The 17667-nt window shown below is 41.1% G+C and overlaps 1 protein-coding gene and 1 long non-coding RNA gene across 3 annotated transcripts in view; one reads left to right on the forward strand and one right to left on the reverse strand.

Moving 5' to 3' along the window:
* The window catches only part of CCDC137 (coiled-coil domain containing 137), a 43677-nt gene extending 37788 nt beyond the window's left edge, over window positions 1-5889 (forward strand). For both annotated transcript variants that reach the window (XM_069199786.1, XM_069199787.1), the window contains 4 exons: window positions 1111-1351; window positions 1667-1749; window positions 2467-2546; window positions 4813-5889. In XM_069199786.1, coding sequence (XP_069055887.1) covers window positions 1111-1351; window positions 1667-1749; window positions 2467-2546; window positions 4813-5010 — 602 coding nt within the window. In that variant the 3' untranslated portion in view covers window positions 5011-5889. The remainder of the gene's footprint in view (window positions 1-1110; window positions 1352-1666; window positions 1750-2466; window positions 2547-4812) is intronic.
* Window positions 1-17667, reverse strand: part of LOC138245832 (uncharacterized) — a 79523-nt gene that overhangs the window by 22785 nt on the left and 39071 nt on the right. The gene's annotated exons all lie outside the window — the stretch shown is intronic.

The following is a 17667-nucleotide window of genomic DNA, read 5'->3' on the forward strand; positions in this document are numbered from 1 at the left end:
TACACCACACCAAACCTCATGACACCATAACTCAGAGATCACATCATTTTATGAAACTGCTGATCAAACTACCTCACAGCGCCATAGACCACCACACCATATATCAACACATCACGCTAAACCTCATCCCATCACTTCTCACCAGATAATCCATTTGTAATAATCATTTAGAGGCAGAAACATTGCACACATCTGTTATGGCTTGTCCATACAACAGAACAAGTATGTTTCAATATGAAGCACAGATCAAACCAACATCAAAGTCAGATTTTTTTTTTTTAACATTCTGATTGTAAAGATGTACATACCGTTAAAATAGGTAATTGACTATGAAAATAGGATGGCCATTAAATCACAGCTCAGGCAATTCAAGGATCACCAGTTGAGATAAGGTGAAAAACATTGACATGTCGTACATTTTCTGGTAGTGATGGGACATGTCAGTCCAAAGCTCTCTGGTCAATTAATGTGGTGTCGTTTGAAACATTAATTTCTTCATCACAGGTGAGCAATGATCAACTAAGCGCAAGTTATTGATATTACTGTCAGGAAAACAGATGTGATGTAGATTACTAAAAACTGAACACAGAAGATGACAGTTTGCGTCGCTCTGAGGCCCTGGATCTTCATATTTGGCGTGGTGGTTTTGATTTGTCCCGTTAGTCTATATTTTAGTGAAGCTGTGTGCATAGGTGAAGCATTGCGAGCAGTGTTTTAGTGTCTCCCAACTGGTGGAACCAAAGCATATTGACATTTTCCAACAGTATGATTTGGGTAACTTCCTCAAAGACCTGACAAGGACTGGGGCATTGGTTTTGTTTGAACAAAAGCAGACCTCATTGGTCCCTTATGGGGGAATCTCTTAGACTACTGCTCCAGAAAGAACTTTGTATGGAATGGGATGAAGCTCTCTCCCCAGACTCGGACTTGCATAAAGTATGTTTATAGGCTGACAATTTAAATAAAACAATACAGATTCCTGAAATGGGATTACACGTGCAGACTCTGCTAAACAAATTGTTCCGAGTAATCTATGTTGCCCTTGTTTTGTGTCTAAATGTGAAACATCTGATGTGATAAGTGATGTTCTGATGCCTTTTCATTTTGCAGCTTTCTCAGACAACAATTCTAAGGACGCTCTGCAGGAACCCAGGGCACCCAACGCCCCATTGGATATCCTGGTCCCAAAGTTCAAGAGACAAAAGAGAGAGACTGTTCACAATTACATCCAACGCATGGATAGTGTTTCAAACCATGTCATGTTCCTGACTAATAATCAACCTGTCCGTGAGCCTGAAAAGGAGGTAGTGTTGACTGAAGAGACCAAGCAAGAGAAACCGAAGACGAAAGAGTATGTTTCTACAGTTGTGCAGTCTCCATTGCGTTGAGGTGGGGATAGGGTGAAAAGGCATGGGGTGGTGGGAATTCATAACATTTCACCATTTTGAATGATAACTAGCTAAGCACCAATGCCTACTTATATTCTTTCAGGTTTAAATAATATGCTGAATAGATATTTAGAAAAAGCTGAGGAAAGAAGCTTGCCGATCAGCAGAATTGCTCATCTTTTGTGGTGTCTGATAAAATGACTGCAGTTATGAATAATGTGTTGTACCTTCTGCTGATATTTGTGGCCTTTAAAGCACCTCTTATCTCCTTTACACAGATTTGATAGACGCAGAAAGGCGAGGGCATTACAGAAAAAAGCAGAAAAGAAAGTAGATCAGCTGGAGAAGGAGGTATTTCAAGGTAAAATTCCTGTTTCTGCTTAGGCGCAGTAATAAGGGGTTTTTGATATTGATTATATGTAGCACTTTTCCAGGTGAGCTTAGGGTACATGTTTTTTTTTTCAATCTATTGCGTTATGTATCTCTTTACTGCTCAGGTTGTGATCCTTCCTCCCCAGATAGAGCTTGATCTACTCTTGTCACTAATGGTATGTGATCCTGGTGAACGACCAGGGTCCTTACAATCACCTTTCCCTTTTGTCTGGGCTATTTGACATCACAGGGTAATTGTGGATTTCTGTGGGGCCTGGGTTGCCTGGGAGTGAGAGTGGTTTCTCTAGGAATCATTACAGATTCTAGACAAGAGTACCCTGTCCCTCTGCCAAGTTGCAGGAGGAAATCCTTTTGTCTCTGGAATAAGGGGGTAGAAATCGCAACCTCTGAGTGTTGGTGAGCCCCTCTGCTAGCTTTTCTCCTTAATATGCCATGTTATTAGCGAGAGGTGAGTACCTCCATTCCATGCTAAGAAGGTGGGTGTTAGGTGGTCTACTGGTTGGGGTGGAAACATAAACTGGGATGTTGCCATTGGATTGTAGATACCAAGACCTATGCCTTGCTTCTGGTGTCCTGCCTCAGCAAAGGTCAAAATGGGGCCCTGAGTTTTTTTTCATAACATTTTCATGGGTCACACTACTGCAAATTTGTGATAAAGCTGGTGCTTTGTGTCTGTTTTTTTTAGACCGGGTAAAGTTTGGCGAGGTTGCCATGGAGCCTCCATCCTTCACAGCTGTGCCCAGGAAGAGTGTTGGCATAGAGAAGGTAACTGGGTACAAGTTGCCATCAACTGGCAGTTCTCAAACTAATGTTTATGTCAGTTTGCTGTTCATAGCTTGGGATCAGGATATGTGTTACATTTACCACGTCAGGGATTAATGCAGACTACCATGTTTTTTTAAAGTTATTCCTTGATCAAGCATGGGTGGTGCGAACCTACACCGAGAGAGAGGAATGAGCGAATTGGCATAGGGGTAATCGAGTCTCAAGCTCTCATCAGCAACAAAGCAGGCCTGGTACTTAGAGACCCTTTCACCCATGTGCTTTGAAGAATGCACTATACTGTTCCGATCGAGAATGAAAGTGGAATTGGCCCTTCTGTTAAATGTGTTTATAGGTCTGAAGCAAAGTCAACCAATACATCCCAAAGCGATCCTCCTGTCCTCCCAGCCTTCTTTGCATCCACCCCTGTATATAGTTCTTTAGTATGCAAGTCTCTAACATATTCCTCAAAACCTTCCTTTCCATAAAAAAACAAGAGGCCAAGAATTCCCTTGCGAGGGACAGTAGCAACAGATATTCAGACAGTAGATGTTTACCTCTGTCATGAGGGCATTTGTTTCACTCATTGAGTATACTGTTCCTTTGTTAGATGTGTTTGCCTTTGTAGGATCACCAAGCTGTTGCTGCACATATATTTCCAGAGTGAGAGAGAGAGTTAGATTGTTACAATTTTGTTACCATTAACCTATATAACATAAAAAGCACAGAGGGAGGGTGGTAGATATTAGCACAGGGGCGGAGTCCCTTGGGCACATTGGAAAGTTAAGATTATGGAGTAGACTGAGTTAATTAGTTTAACAAGCCTTGCCCTTGCCAGAACAGTGGGTCGGGATCCATAAACTGGTGCAAAGTTGACAAGACTTCAGATCTTGTGGGAGACGTTATAGGAAGGAGTGGCATGGAGTTCACGATTCTCAAGCTCATGGTGAACCTGTTGCCGCCAAAATGACTAAGTAAGTTTGCTAGATCGTGGAATTGCTGTGTGATTACCAAACTTCAGGATCACCAGCATGTTCAAGAAAGATTCTGCATTTCCAGATCTATTACAGAATTTTCATTTTTAAAGAGAACTGAAGGTGCTTGCGGCATAAATTCCAGCTGTTTTAACTGCATGAATCAGAAGTTTATACATGCCCAATTAAGCGGGAATGGCTGTTTATCTGCTGCGAGTACAACCTTCTTAAACAATAGTGTAATAGACTTCCATGTCTGAACATGTTCTCCTCCGTTTCAAACGTTTCTTTGCAGTTGCGTATTCCATTCTCTTAGCTTTTCGAACTTCACCCGCTCTCATTCTACTGAGCTTGAAATCCTCTGAAATCAGTAGTGGGTGATTACAGTGGCTTTACACCTGGTATTGAAAACGGATGGGGAAAACATCATAACCCTTCCTCCTGTAGGGGTGATAGTGACCCTTGGCTGGTTGGGTGCTGAAGGTGCATCTACTGTTCCTACTTAGTTGTCAGCCTTGGGCGTGTTTCCTCTATGACTCCCACATAAACATTGATTTTTGTCCAACAAAATGTGGCTTTCTTTAATTTCTGTTCTTTCTTTTTCATATACCTTCTTTATACGACCTTTATTTCTGCTAAGAGCACTATTGACAATTATTTCTACATGTGCCCATCTTCATTTCTTTGTCACCCACTTTTTCACTTTTCATTTCTTCCGTGACTTCAGATTCTCTATCTGCCTCTAAGATGATGTATATTATCGCATGCATGCATTCATGCATGCATGCATGCGTTAGGTACCCCTGTCGTGACCAGTCCGCCTATATGCCCTTTACTGTGCCGATTGTTAGCAAAGCAATATGCTGCTTAATCGGGGACTGTAACACTACACATAGTTCCATTGTGTAAACCACACCAGATATTTCTAGTCTTTTGTATATTGCAGACAAAACATATTTCTCCCTTCCATGACCAAGCTCTGTGCAGACGTTCTCCCTGTAAATAGGCCTGCCTCTTTTACAGATTGCAAGTTGTTTTTTTCATGCCTGCCCCAAATGAATTGGTCCATTAACCCAGCCTATGCCAATGACTGCAACATCTTAAATCCGAACATTTATAACAATGACAGGCTGATTTCCTCCCCCCCCCCTACATCATAGTAGCGACAGCAGCCGTTGAGATACCATGTGCCGGTCCATTCTGTACAGGTCGAAAAACTGGGATTATTTGTTAGTGATTGTTTAATTTGCATATGTTTTCTACCTTTTTTCACTTTTGTTATTTTTTTGCTGTAGCCTGGGGAGCGGCAGCTCCTTCTTAAGAATATTTTCAAGCAGCAAAATGCCTCGACCATTGAAAAAAAATCTCAACTTCCATCAATGGCTCGACAGAGGATAATGGAAGAAGAGAGGGAGCGAGTTGTACAGGCTTACAGGGCCTTGAAGAAGCAAAAACAACTTCATCACAAAAGCACACCACTAAACGCATGCTGAGGAAACTGAAATGATGCAAGTGAACAATTAAAGATTTTTATTTTTATTTTTTTGGATCCCAACAAGGTGATACCGGAAGCACCAGAGCTGGAGAGTACATAGAGAAGTCGTAATTAACTCATATGTGAATGCTCTTTTTCCAGCATCTTGTTCTTGTGTGACAGCGCCACCTGCAGACTGCTCACAAATTGAGTATGGTCATTTTCTCAACTAAGATTTTCATTCATGTACTTTTGTGTGCGCTACCAAAGAGTTAATGTTTCTCGAAATATCCCCCTGCCTTTGATTCGGACATCATCCCTGCAGTTATCCGTGTCAATCAGTCTGACGAACCCAGCTATTTGTTCTGCCTTATTTGTATTTATGAGCCTCTTGCCTGTCTGTTTTAAACCCAAATGTATGTGTCTGGAACAAAAGTCAGCAGCAGATGGCGTCAAAGACATTTAGAAGGAATCTACCAGCAATCGTCTGATGTATTTGGCAGTTGTATTGGATACCACAGCTTGTGGTCTGTATAGACTAGTGCACACATCTTCAGAAAAGTTCCTCTGTCCCATGAACATCATTTCAAAATGTTTGCACTTCTCAGTAAGGGAATGTGCTTTTTTTTGACTCGGGCTTTCCCACATACCATCGTTTTTGTTTTATGAAAATTGTACTTCTCTTCTTTTGTACTAAATGTTTTCTGACCTTTTATAGGTGAGAAAACAATTGATACATGGGTCAGTTAACTAATAAGCACAGTATAACTGTTAATATATTTAATCAAAGTAGTAAAATGTGCCACAATTTTAGGCCTAATGTTAGAAATGGCTCAAAGTCAAGTATAGAGTTGTGGTGTAGCGAAAATTACCCTAATAAAGTTGCTGACATTCTTAAGATGAATGGTCATTTTTTTTTACACCAAAGTAGTCTATTTTCTTTGATGCTAAATGAAATAGAAAATGTGCATTTATCTATTCATTTGTGAAGTTTTATGTAATGTTGCCATGTATTTTTTCAGCTAATAAGAGCTGATATATATATGGTCAAAGAGGTGGTCCGAATGCCACATTATGATCGTGGGGGTTGCGCCACAGTCAGACATCCGGTTTACCTCCACTGGAGGGACTGGCGGTCCTAATCTGCCAGGACAGTACTGCATGCAGTCCCCTGGGGGATTACAAAACCATACCCTCCTCCACCCCCATGCCAGCTTTTACATGGCAGTAGCATGGCCATGTAAAGGCTGGTGGGGACGGTGTGCGGGGGGGCCCTGCACTGCACATACACTTGCCATGGGCAGTGCAGGGGCCCCCATGGCCAGCCCGTCGCGCTGTTCACTGTTTGCATTGTAGACAGTGAACAGCGAGATGGGTGCTGCTGCACTCGACGCACTGCAGCATTGCTGCCGACTCAGTTATGAGCCAGCGTCAATGTTGTACGCTGTTCCCCACTGGGCTGACCCAGTGGGTATCTGGTAAGGGGCCCACAGGAAAGAAGCTGCACTGGCGGTAACCTGACCGCGGGAATTTGGCAGACAGCCTTTTCCGTCAGCCAAACTCCTAATGACACCTACAGTATCTGTTCAGTTAAGGGGAGGGGGGGGAACAAAAGTTTTGTTTCCTATTCAGTCTCCCACAGTAAGGTTTGCTCATCTGTAGAGCAGCAAACGTGCTTAATAGATGTAAATCGAGGTTATAATGAAGCTGAAACCTTACTCCGTATGGGGGCTTCTTTGTATTGTTGTAAACTCTTTCTGTAATTGTTTAGATATTTGCATTTCAAAACCGCAGTTGGACGGACTTCAGAGTAAATCTGAGAAAGACTTGTGACGTCTTGACCATTAGTTTGCAGTCCGCTAGTGAACCTGGAGCATTTTTCCCGTTGTCCAGTGAGTGGTTACCAAGCAGTCCCAGGTCTATGGACCCCAGCATTGTGATTGGCTGGCAGCAACGGAAATCATTTATTGCTGAAAGTGCCCTTTCTCCATACCACAAATTTGAAAGGCAGACTTTGCATTATTGACTATTCAATTCAACAGTAATCTCTTCTAGTTGCATAATCATGTCATCATTAAGGGTGTTCAAATTTAAATTGTAGAGCTTAGAGATGCTGTGTTTTGTATCTCAGATTGTATTGACTCGCAGTGGGGTTATTCTACCTGTAGTAATGTCATTGATGAGGTGATAAGTGATGTCATTAATGTGCGCCATTATATATGGGATTGAGGACCTGAACTGTACATTAGAAGGATATTGATACCAAGGAGTTCTTTGACGATATAGAGGCACCAGGGTGGAAGCAGAGTGCCTAAACAGGGTCCCTCGTTATAATATATGCCCCTTCCATTTTCTGTTATACATTACTTCTCATTCTCTTGTCTACTTCCACAATGTTGTTACTTTATCCTCCCAATTCTCCTTCACCACTATGTTGTTGTATTTACTGTTTGGTTGGAAAGAAAAGGCAATAGTTATTAACAAATGACATCACACAGTGTTGCATGGCAAATTTTCTGTTGTAATATTGCTCACTGTATGCAATGCTCAATTTCGCCTTCTCCATTCAACATTAATGTCCTTGCTGAGTAATTTTTCTCGGCATCAGATCTGCCAAGGCAGATTATAGGCAGGCTTTGCACTTCCCTCAGATGTTGTGAGGGAAGATGATTCACAAGCTACGCACACCAAAACAGCTTCAAAACCATAGGGAGTTAGAGTTTTTTTGTCTCTTGATTTGAAGCGCATAGAAATTGTGTTCCAGCGGCTGCACACTTTCCTTCATTACAATGTCTGAAGAAAGAGCCCCCAGCCCTTTGTCCGCATATAGCACTGGGGCCTGGTGATGTCTCCAGGCATTTTTAATAAATTAGTGTATGAAACCTGTGATTTTTTTTCTTCTTCTTCTGTTCTAGGAGCATTCGTAACGCACACACCAAATGTAATGCATGCTCATGACGCCATCCTTAATGAAACCGATGCAATAACCAAATGTCAATCAGCTTACAGATGAAATTACTTATTATGTTACTCTTAACGCTTTCAGATGGCTGTGCATGTAGTATCATTTATTCGTTTTATATATTGTGTTATTTATTTAGGTTTTGGTTTTAGGCATGGTTATTTATTAATATGAATTTTGTGAGGTCATAATTTTTGCTTTACTATCTGTGGCTAAACCCCACTGTGGGAGTTGGCCTTTTGCCTAATCTCACTGCACATAGCCAGGCCCCGCTTCCCTCCCACCATGCATGACTAAACACCAGCAATAGAGTGGTGGTCTATGGCCCAACTCTTTTTTTTTTTTTTTCCCCTAATTTATTTTTGGATCGAATTCGAAATTAGGGACTGTGGGTCCAAGGCAAGTTTCATGGCTTGGGTTCAGGCAACAGTTTGTGAAGCTTGTACAGGACTGCAGCACCAAGCCTTGAAGCTTGCCCTGGTATTGTGGTTCCTATTTTGTAATAGTGGTGTCAGTGGGCCTCGCTGTAATCCTTAATTCCAGACTCCTGGATCCTCAATCCAATGACCAAATCGTACATGGGGACCTAGTACCAGATTCTAGCAATGATGTCTGCAATGTTTTCTCCCAATGTTGCAGCCAGCCAATCGGATCATTCTGGTACTGCAGATTATATTTTGGATACATTTTGGACTTGCAGTACCGAAATAGCTGATGGGATAAAAAGTCCCTCTATAAATCAGATCCAGGTATTTTTTACATTTTGGATCCGGTAATGTCTGCAGATATGGAATCTTGAGTCCTCTGTGAATTAAATGTCAAGATATTTCTAAAATTTACCCTCTTCATACCCAACTTGAGCACCTTTTTAAATGCCAATTTCTCCAACTACTGAATGGATTTACACCAACCTAACTCAAGGGCAATCCTTGAGTGAAGGTCAGCTTTCATGCCAAATTTGGTCTAATTATATTAAGCCATTTTTCTGTATAAAAGAATCCTATAGGAATTAAACTAGGAAGTTAAATTTTTGGCTCCCTTCCTTTTCCTTGGCTCCAGCTTGAAAGACTTGCACAAAACATGGCGTGTATTATTTTTTTGAGAAAGTTTTGTGCAGAATCTTTGAACGGCACCAAAAACAGTAAAAAATAAAAAAATGCTTTTCAATTAAAATATTGAAGGTGTTTTCAAGATGAAGTTGTCTATGCCAAAGACTGTACCTAAAACTACACTTAATGACACAACCAAACGTGCTTTAAATGACATCTAAGGGAGCATGCAAGTTCACAATATTTAAGCCTTTTTACATATTGCAATCAACAGCTACCAGCTGGCCTTCGCTGTAAATGAAAATCAAGTTACCAAACTAAGTGGTGAGCTCCAGCTGTGACGATTCTTCCAATCCACCTACCGGCAAAGTGTGACACTCACGACCAAAATAGGCATAAGCAGAGTTCTGAAACCCAGTAACAAATGAGAAAAATGTGATCCTATATCACTTATGAAGCCTTACAATGAACCAACACTCATTGAAATCATGAAATTAAGTCAAATTACTTAAATCATTTCTAACCTCAACCACAGATGAGCTGTGGACTCTTGAAGATAAACCTGACTATGTAGAAAAGAAAATTGATGACACCACTAACAGATTGGAATGCTTTAATGCGTCTCTTCCAGACCTGAATAGTTTAAGTTTGAAGTAAATAGACTACACCAAACCCAAGAGAAATAAGATAATACACCATCGCTAAGGGCAAAGGAGGGGGAAAAATGATTCAACTGCTTTACTGCGGAGGCTATTTAACCTTCTTATTGGCATGTCACTTAAAATTAAATGTACCCATCAGTTAGGCTTCCTATTTCACCTCTCAAACAGGAACAACCCTAGAGGGGTTGTCATCTGCTTTCTTGAGTACACTCGGGCCAGCATGATTCTTGAAGTGGCAAGAAAACAAAAGAACACATGGTGTGGTCAAAAAGTCTTAATGTCACAAGATTAAGCAACACTATTTCTAGACGTAAGACCACTACTGATAAAAATTGAACATTAGGTATTCAATAATATATCCTGGTTGCTGCAGACACTCCAAATAACAATAAACTCACTCAAATGCAAAACAAGAACAATTCCCACTCTTTATAAATGCCCCTACAGCCTCTCAACAAGAATGTCAATATGACCTAAAGGCAACTTATTCTCTGTTTTTCTGCTCTGCCTCTTAGGCACCTTTCCTTTCATTTGTCAAATATGATCTTCCTCATTTGCAAAAGGGCCCGGTCTCCAAACTTTTCAGTACGTAGCCACATCGTATATTTTAAAAATATTCGTGGGCTGGAAAAAAATCTGTTTTATATGAATAAACTTTAAATGAATGAATAAGTTTTACTTGGATCTTTTTTGTAATCAGCATGATATGATTCCTGACAAAATAGAATGAGAAAGTATGAGAAAGTCAATGGGAAGGAATGTGTGATTGGAAGTGAGTGAATATGAGTAGCTGATCACAAGTAAGAATATGGTGTTATGCTTGTGAATCATTTTGAAGGTAATTCTTGCTTTATGGAGCTACCCGTGACAAAATACGGATGCACACAATTCTTAGCATGACAGGCATCTGTAACAAAATTTGGCACTGGCATACTAGAGGTAATTTTGACGTAATCGCCTCTAATAGTGACAGATCAAAGGTAAAACTTGGATCCAAAGGAAAAATGTTGATGCTGGCGTACTTGAAGAAATTCTTGCCATGGGGCGACCCAGGGTTATGGCCATCTGACCACTTTCTGGAAGATTCAGTGTCAAAGGAAATATGATGTCACTTCCCATGAATTCATTAAGGTCAGATGGTCACTTCCCTTACCCCAGGCCTTTTGGTGAGTTAATATATGTCACTGCATAGCCAAACTTGCTTAACTTTTAGATTTGGTCATAAAGTCACAATTTTGAAAAAGTGAATAATTGCACATGCCAGATGCCCATGGACCAATATAAAACCAAGTGCTTGCAAAAAACATAAGCTGGAAAGCTTGTCATTGTAAATCGAATAAAGGAAATACCCATACAGCTTGTTTCATTATTGCTGTACAGGGTCATGATGCTACATTTATTGAATCTATTTCTAGCTTTTTTTTTTTTTAAACATCTTTTTTTTAATAAATGCATATTACGATCAAACTGAATTCTATGTTGGGACCGGAGGCGAGGATTATGCTTTCTTTCTTTGCCTTTTATTTAAACAGCAGCCATGTCAGAACCTTAAGATTACATATCCTATGAACAGCTAACATCCATTAGCACCAACCTATATGTAAGTAATTCAGACTGGGACCATAGCCTTCTCCGAAACAGAAGAGGCCGATGTCTAGCTTTAGCTGCAATTGTGTCCCTACCCATATCAAGCATCAATGGGAGAAGAGGGGTACCAGAAGTAGGATGGGACAGACATCTTAGAAACTTACTTTCTGAATTTACGAGAACAGTTAAATCGGAGAAGGCCCAAAGTTCCAAACCATATAGTGCTGAACCAAGTGCCTAGCATCATGTATTTGAAGAACTGAAGCAATAGGTTTTGAGGTAGACAATCTATGTTCTTTCAGTATGGAACCTGATCCTGATGCTCTATTTGGCGTTTCCAAGCAGGTTTTGAGGATAAGGTAACCCCTAAATAAGTAAAGGCATCCACTCTCTCCAACGATGTGCCACCTTAAACTATACTGCCCTTAAAAGAGTTTGTTTTTGTGGAAGGCCATGAAATTTATTTTGGCTGGATTGATCTCATGCCTCTGAGCTTTACAGAACTCATCAAAAAGGGACATTTTTCATATAAAAATATCAGCAAACAACGTTATTGGGGTTTTAATACTGGCCAAGTAGGGGATTCAGTTGAATAGCTTGAAAGATATTCCACAATATAATTTAAGAAGAGTGCGAATAAGGTAGCACCAATACACAACCTTGGCAAACGCCTTTGAGAATAGAAAATCGCTCTGTCAATTTACCCTGTTGTCCCCAACAGACCTGTGCTTAGTTGTACTCGCACATACGACTAAGAATATTCAAAAGTGCCATCGGCATACCTATGCAAAGGAGGACCAGCCACAATTTCTTATGAGGGACCAGGTCAAAGACTGATCTGAGATCAACAAATGCAACATACAAGCTGCCTCGTTGATCACCACCATCCTACAATACAAAAGAAGGAAATGAAAGAACTGATCTGTGGTACTCACCTTGTAGCGCAATCCGGCCTGAAAGGGGGACAAGATGTCATTATCAGCTATTCACTCCTGTATTCTGCCCAATTTGAGGTGCCCAAAGATTTTTTGGGCACAATCAATTAAGCTGATTGGCCTATAATTGCACAGCAGCGCTTTGTCACCTTTATTGTGGATCAGAATAACTTCAGCTCCCCTCTTAGACGCCGGGATAGGGCCTCCCCCAGGAATAGCGTTGGCCAAAGACAGAAAATATACAGACCAGTTATCCTTATCTACTAAAAATAAATCAGCTGGGATACCATCTGGGCCTGAAGCCCTGCCCCTGGTTGTCACATCCAAGGCTGAGTTCACTTCTGCCAAATCAAAGGTGAGCTCCCATCGTGATGTAGGATCATGCAAGGGTAAGGCAATTGCTTGTTTATCTTTCAAAGGATGAGGAAAGGAATACAAGGCAGAAAAATATTCCACCCACTTGGAAGAAGCTACGAAGTTAGAAATAAAAGGTAAGAGGCCCTTTCTACCCCATTTGACTAGAGCCCAAAATTTAGTTGAGTCTTTACTCTTTGAGGTCCTGCCATTTCACTTCGTCCCACTCCCTTTTGGCATGAGCCTGGGCCTATTTATAGGCTTTTCTAGTGAGGTAAGTGTAAGAGGTGTCCCTAGATTTCAGTGCCCTCCCCTGCTGTCAACGTAAGAGCCTGCACTCCTTGTTATACCAGGTTTTCATTTTAGCCTGATGCTTTCTTATTTTATCAGCTAGAATAGTAAAATACAACAGCATTTTACTAAACAATTATGCATGAATCTCAGTTATGGGGACTTAACCTCAACCACTTTTACTACATTGGTTTATCTCGGCTAGAGTCTGTTGTAGATCTCTACCAATTGCTACTAGATGATCAGGAATCGTTGTTATCTGTCATCATTTCAAATGACGTATGTCATTAGATGGATAGATCTCTGTTGTGTTGGCAGCGTGTTGATATTTGCAGACTGGCCTACGGCAAAATGAGTTCAAGGTAAGACAGAAAGGATTGTGGTCCCTTTCTTCCCCCTGATTGATGATCATCTTGCAAAGACCTCGCCAAAGATGAAGATTGATTAAGATATAGTCAATGTGACCTGAGTGAGGTGGTCTATAAAGAGTGCAAGCCCCCTTCCTAAGGAGTTGGTTCTTCCCTTCGCAGCTCTTGGCTCATACTCCAATGTTAGTGACTTTAGCTGGAGTGCTGCCTCAAGCTGTGGTACTCTCCAAACCTTATTCTCGTCTACCCCAACTAAAATATCATCCACATCTAGGGATTCAAAAGTGAAATTAAAATCACCTGGTACAATTAAAAGTGCTTCCCCACGACATTCTTCCATAAACTCCTTTAAGATGGAAATAGTTTCTGAACTTAATCCCCCCCTTGACCCCTCTAACATAATCATTATGTATATCAACGTAGTTAGAGCTCCCCAAACCAATACGAGCTGCAAGAATGTCTGCACAGCCTATTTGCAGCTTTTGATTTAATCTGATCCATATTGTTAGCCCACTTGCAGGGCATCCTACTGGTCCATGTATTGCAGGGATTACAAAATTAAGTTAGCCCAACTTTAAGACAGGCTCCAACGCCCAGGTTTCCTGTAACAAAGAGATGTCTTTTGAATCAATGTATGCATTCCAATCCGGAGAGGCAGCTTTTGATTTTAAACCAGCCACATTTCAAGAGATAATAGATGACAATTCCAAAGACAGCTGGAAATACCAAAAGAATGTGAGTTTATTGTTTGTGTATCCAAAGAGGAGGACAAGTTGAGCGGATACTGGTCATCAAGTAGACAGAGTTCTCCAGACAAGGGGGAGTTTAAGAAATGATTATGCAGTCGATCTACTCTCCTCATGGGCGATTCTCCATGATCAAAAGTAAATTGAGAACTCCCATCAGTAAACACGTTCTGGTCCTGACGCCTATCCTTGGGACTAATATTTGAATCGCTAAAAATAGAGGTCCTTACATCAAATGCCACAAGGGCATCTGCTTGAAATCTACTGGGAAGTATTAATTCAATATTATCATAATTGGTTCCAATTTGCAGCTGCCCAAATGCCCCCAAGAGGTCTTCTCTTATTTTGGAACGACAACCTCTCACCTTCCAATCCAATATATGGATTTATTTATGAGTGAATCCTTGCCTTTATTACTTGTCTGTTTGAATTTAAGTTTGGGAACATTAACCATAAATATTGAGCTCCCTCGAGGTAGTGTTGGGGGAGCCTTGTGAGAGCTATAGTTTGGACAACTTGCTGTCAATGGGCTCTTATGGTCTACAACTTGCCTAATTCCAGATGAAGTTGAAGGAATGGATTGGGAAAAGTAATCATTTGAGGCTTGATATAGGGCCCCCTCACTCCCCTGTCTCTTTTAATCTACCCAGTGTTCTGGAATCTTTCCTAAACTCATAGGTAGGAGATAGGGGGTTTGAGTCTGAATAATTATTAGCCATGTTTGCAGTCTTCCCTTTTTTGCTAGATTTAATGGGCATGGTGTTATCGATTATAGTATTAGGAACACTTACTTTATTTAAAAGAGATGACTGTGAAGAACCTTGATTTAAGTTCTCCAACCCTTTTTTCAAGTTTCAAGTTTTTGTGTGCTAGGGTACCCAATCTGCCTTCTGAAGCCGAGGCACTACTTTGTGCCTTACAAGAGTGAGCATGGGACAAGGGTGCTATAGGACACTGATTCTGCACTTCTAAGGGGAGACATTTATTATTACAAAGGTTTTAAATAATTGGTGTGTGTAAAATTGTGTTCGTCCTATCCAACCCACTTCCTGAAACAATATCAGGTGACTCAGCGGTTTGGGTTCGATCTTTTTACATTGTATGCCCACAGTTTACCCTTAAAAAAAATTGCTATACTTAAACATGAGGCACCCCGCCTACCCTTTACTCCTGACCGGGTGCTTGTCTTAGGATCACATCAATAGGTTAATTTAGGAATTGCACCACTGATTAGCATGAGACTCGGCAGGATTAGTATTATTAAAATCGGATCTATCGTCAACAGGAGACAAGGTATCTGAACTAATGAGGGTTTCCACTTCCTCAATTAGCAGATCAATTTCTCTGATGGTACGATTATCAGATTTCCTGGTGCTTTTAGAATGCCTGGCAATATCCTGTGCAAGGTCCACGACCTTCCGTTCACCCATTATATAATCATCTAATTACTAGAAATGATCTTAAAGCAAAAAATACAAAGATAAAAGAAAATATAGTGAACTAAACAAGGACATTTAAACTCACAATCAATGTAACGTCTTTAGTCCATGTAAAAAGTGCTCCTGGCCAGTGATACTTAAAACATTATGAAAACTTTAAAATATCAAATCCTACAAGATACAACCAAGAGGGGTGGCCTAGCCTAGCTTCCTCCAGGCTCTGGTGGGTGCAGGATGGGCCCATGTTGGCCCAGGCTTCGCCTAGGCACGGCCCGCGCTGCGGGTGGACAAATTGCACTTTATAGCACCTGCTAAATGAGCCCATGTATTGTACAGACCAGGGACTGCTTTCTGGGAAGTCTGGGAGATGTAGTGTGGCAGGCAAAAGTCTCATTTGTTAACATGTGCTGCAGGACGATAAAGTGCACTTTATAGCACCTGGTAGATTAGCACAGATGTTGCACAGACCAGGGACTGCCTCATAGCACCCTGGGCAGTCCGGGAGATGTAGTGTGGGAGGCAAAAGACTTGTTGGTTAGCCCATGCCATGGGATGATAAAGTGCGCTTTATAGTGCCTGCTAAATGAGCTCAGGTGTTGCACAAACCAGGGACTCTCCTGGAGCCTTGGGAAGACCGAGATGTAGCATGGCAGGCAAAAGACTCATTGGTAAACCCACATTATTAACATTTTTGCACTTTAAATTAGACAAAAAACGGTTGTATGTTTGTGTTATACATGTAAACCTGCCATATATGGCAAAAGTTATATCCTGTGCCACAAGTACATATGACACAGGCTGTCAATTACCCCTACACATGAATCCCATTCATATGCACACATGTTCATACATCCCCAAAGACCACGCTCTCACTGACACACATGGCAGTCCTGTCATAGTGCCCAAATCAAATTATTTTGTTCAAACCATAGTATCTGGCTCTGTGGAGATTAGGCTTAAAGTCAAAGAAGCTGGGCGTGGAGGTTTTCTGGTAATAATGCACAAGTTGTTTAGCCTTCAGTAGCTCACAATGATTTTCACTGATCAAAAGTAGCTTTCAGAAAAGGTTGGAGACCCCTGGCCTAGGAAGAAGGTAAGCAGGCCCAGTCTTCCTTTTTAGACAAGGCAATCCTCAAGCAGCTTTGTGGTCCTCTGGCAGCAGAGCATTCCTTCTTCAGTAACTTCCACAGGTCCAGGTGTGTTCTGAAGGGTTGTTCTGAGAGTTCAGTGTTTATACCTGATTCCAGTATTTGTGTGGGTCGAGTCCCAATGCTACAACTCATCTGGTTCTGGAAAGTTCTTTCCATCCCCTGCCAAGTCTCCAAGACGTCTAGGGTGACAAAAGGCTGGTGTCAGGTTCCTTTGTGTGTGCTGGAGTGAAGCTCTTAGAAGTGCAATTGGGGCAGGTCACAGCTCCACCTCGAGCCCTTCTGGCAGGATGGTCCATCTTGCCTACTTTAGTTCCCTTTGTGTCACTGGTGTACACAATCCTGAGCAGCAGAGACTTCCACAGTCACTTGTCCAATGGCACTGGTAAAAGGCACAAATGGTTAGGACAAGAAAATGTCAACTTTCTAAAAGTGGCATTTTCAGAATTGTCACTTAAAATCCGATTTTAATAGTAAAGATGATTTTAAATTACAATTCATTTGAGGGTAAACATATCTGTACGTGCTCCCAAACCCTTATTAAATGTAATACAGTACCCCAGTGTTAGCAAATGGGAGTGATATGCCTTACAGTTGTGAAACTACTTTAGGAGTTTTTTCACTACCAGGACATGTAAAACTTAAACCTACATGTTCTATATTTTGAATACAGTGCACTTTGCGGTTTGAGCCTTTGAGCCTTCCTTAGGACTGTTAGTACGGAAGATTTAGGTCTGGAAAAAGGTTCATTTTGTCAGGTCGAAATGGTAGTTTAAAACTGCACTATAGGCTGCAATAGCAGGCTGAGACATTTTGAAGTGCTACTTTAGTGGGTGGTACAATGAGCGCTCTCTGTGCAATAGAAGCATATAATTTACTGGCCCTGGGTACATCTAGTACCACATAATATGGTCTTGTTAGTACATTAAAATGCTAATCAGGTGTAAGCCAATTATACCATATTGTAAGGAGAAGGCACAAGCACGTTCGCACCGGTTAGCAGTGGTAAAATGCACAGAGCTATAATGCCAACAAAAACAAATTCAGAAAATAGGAGGAGTGAAGTCAAAAAGTTTGGGAGTAACCCTGCATATATTGCCAGGTCCAATATCCATATTGCATTTTTTTTACTTTT

This window comes from Pleurodeles waltl, chromosome 7 (genome assembly GCF_031143425.1).
Source record: "Pleurodeles waltl isolate 20211129_DDA chromosome 7, aPleWal1.hap1.20221129, whole genome shotgun sequence".
Classification (NCBI taxonomy): domain Eukaryota; kingdom Metazoa; phylum Chordata; class Amphibia; order Caudata; family Salamandridae; genus Pleurodeles; species Pleurodeles waltl.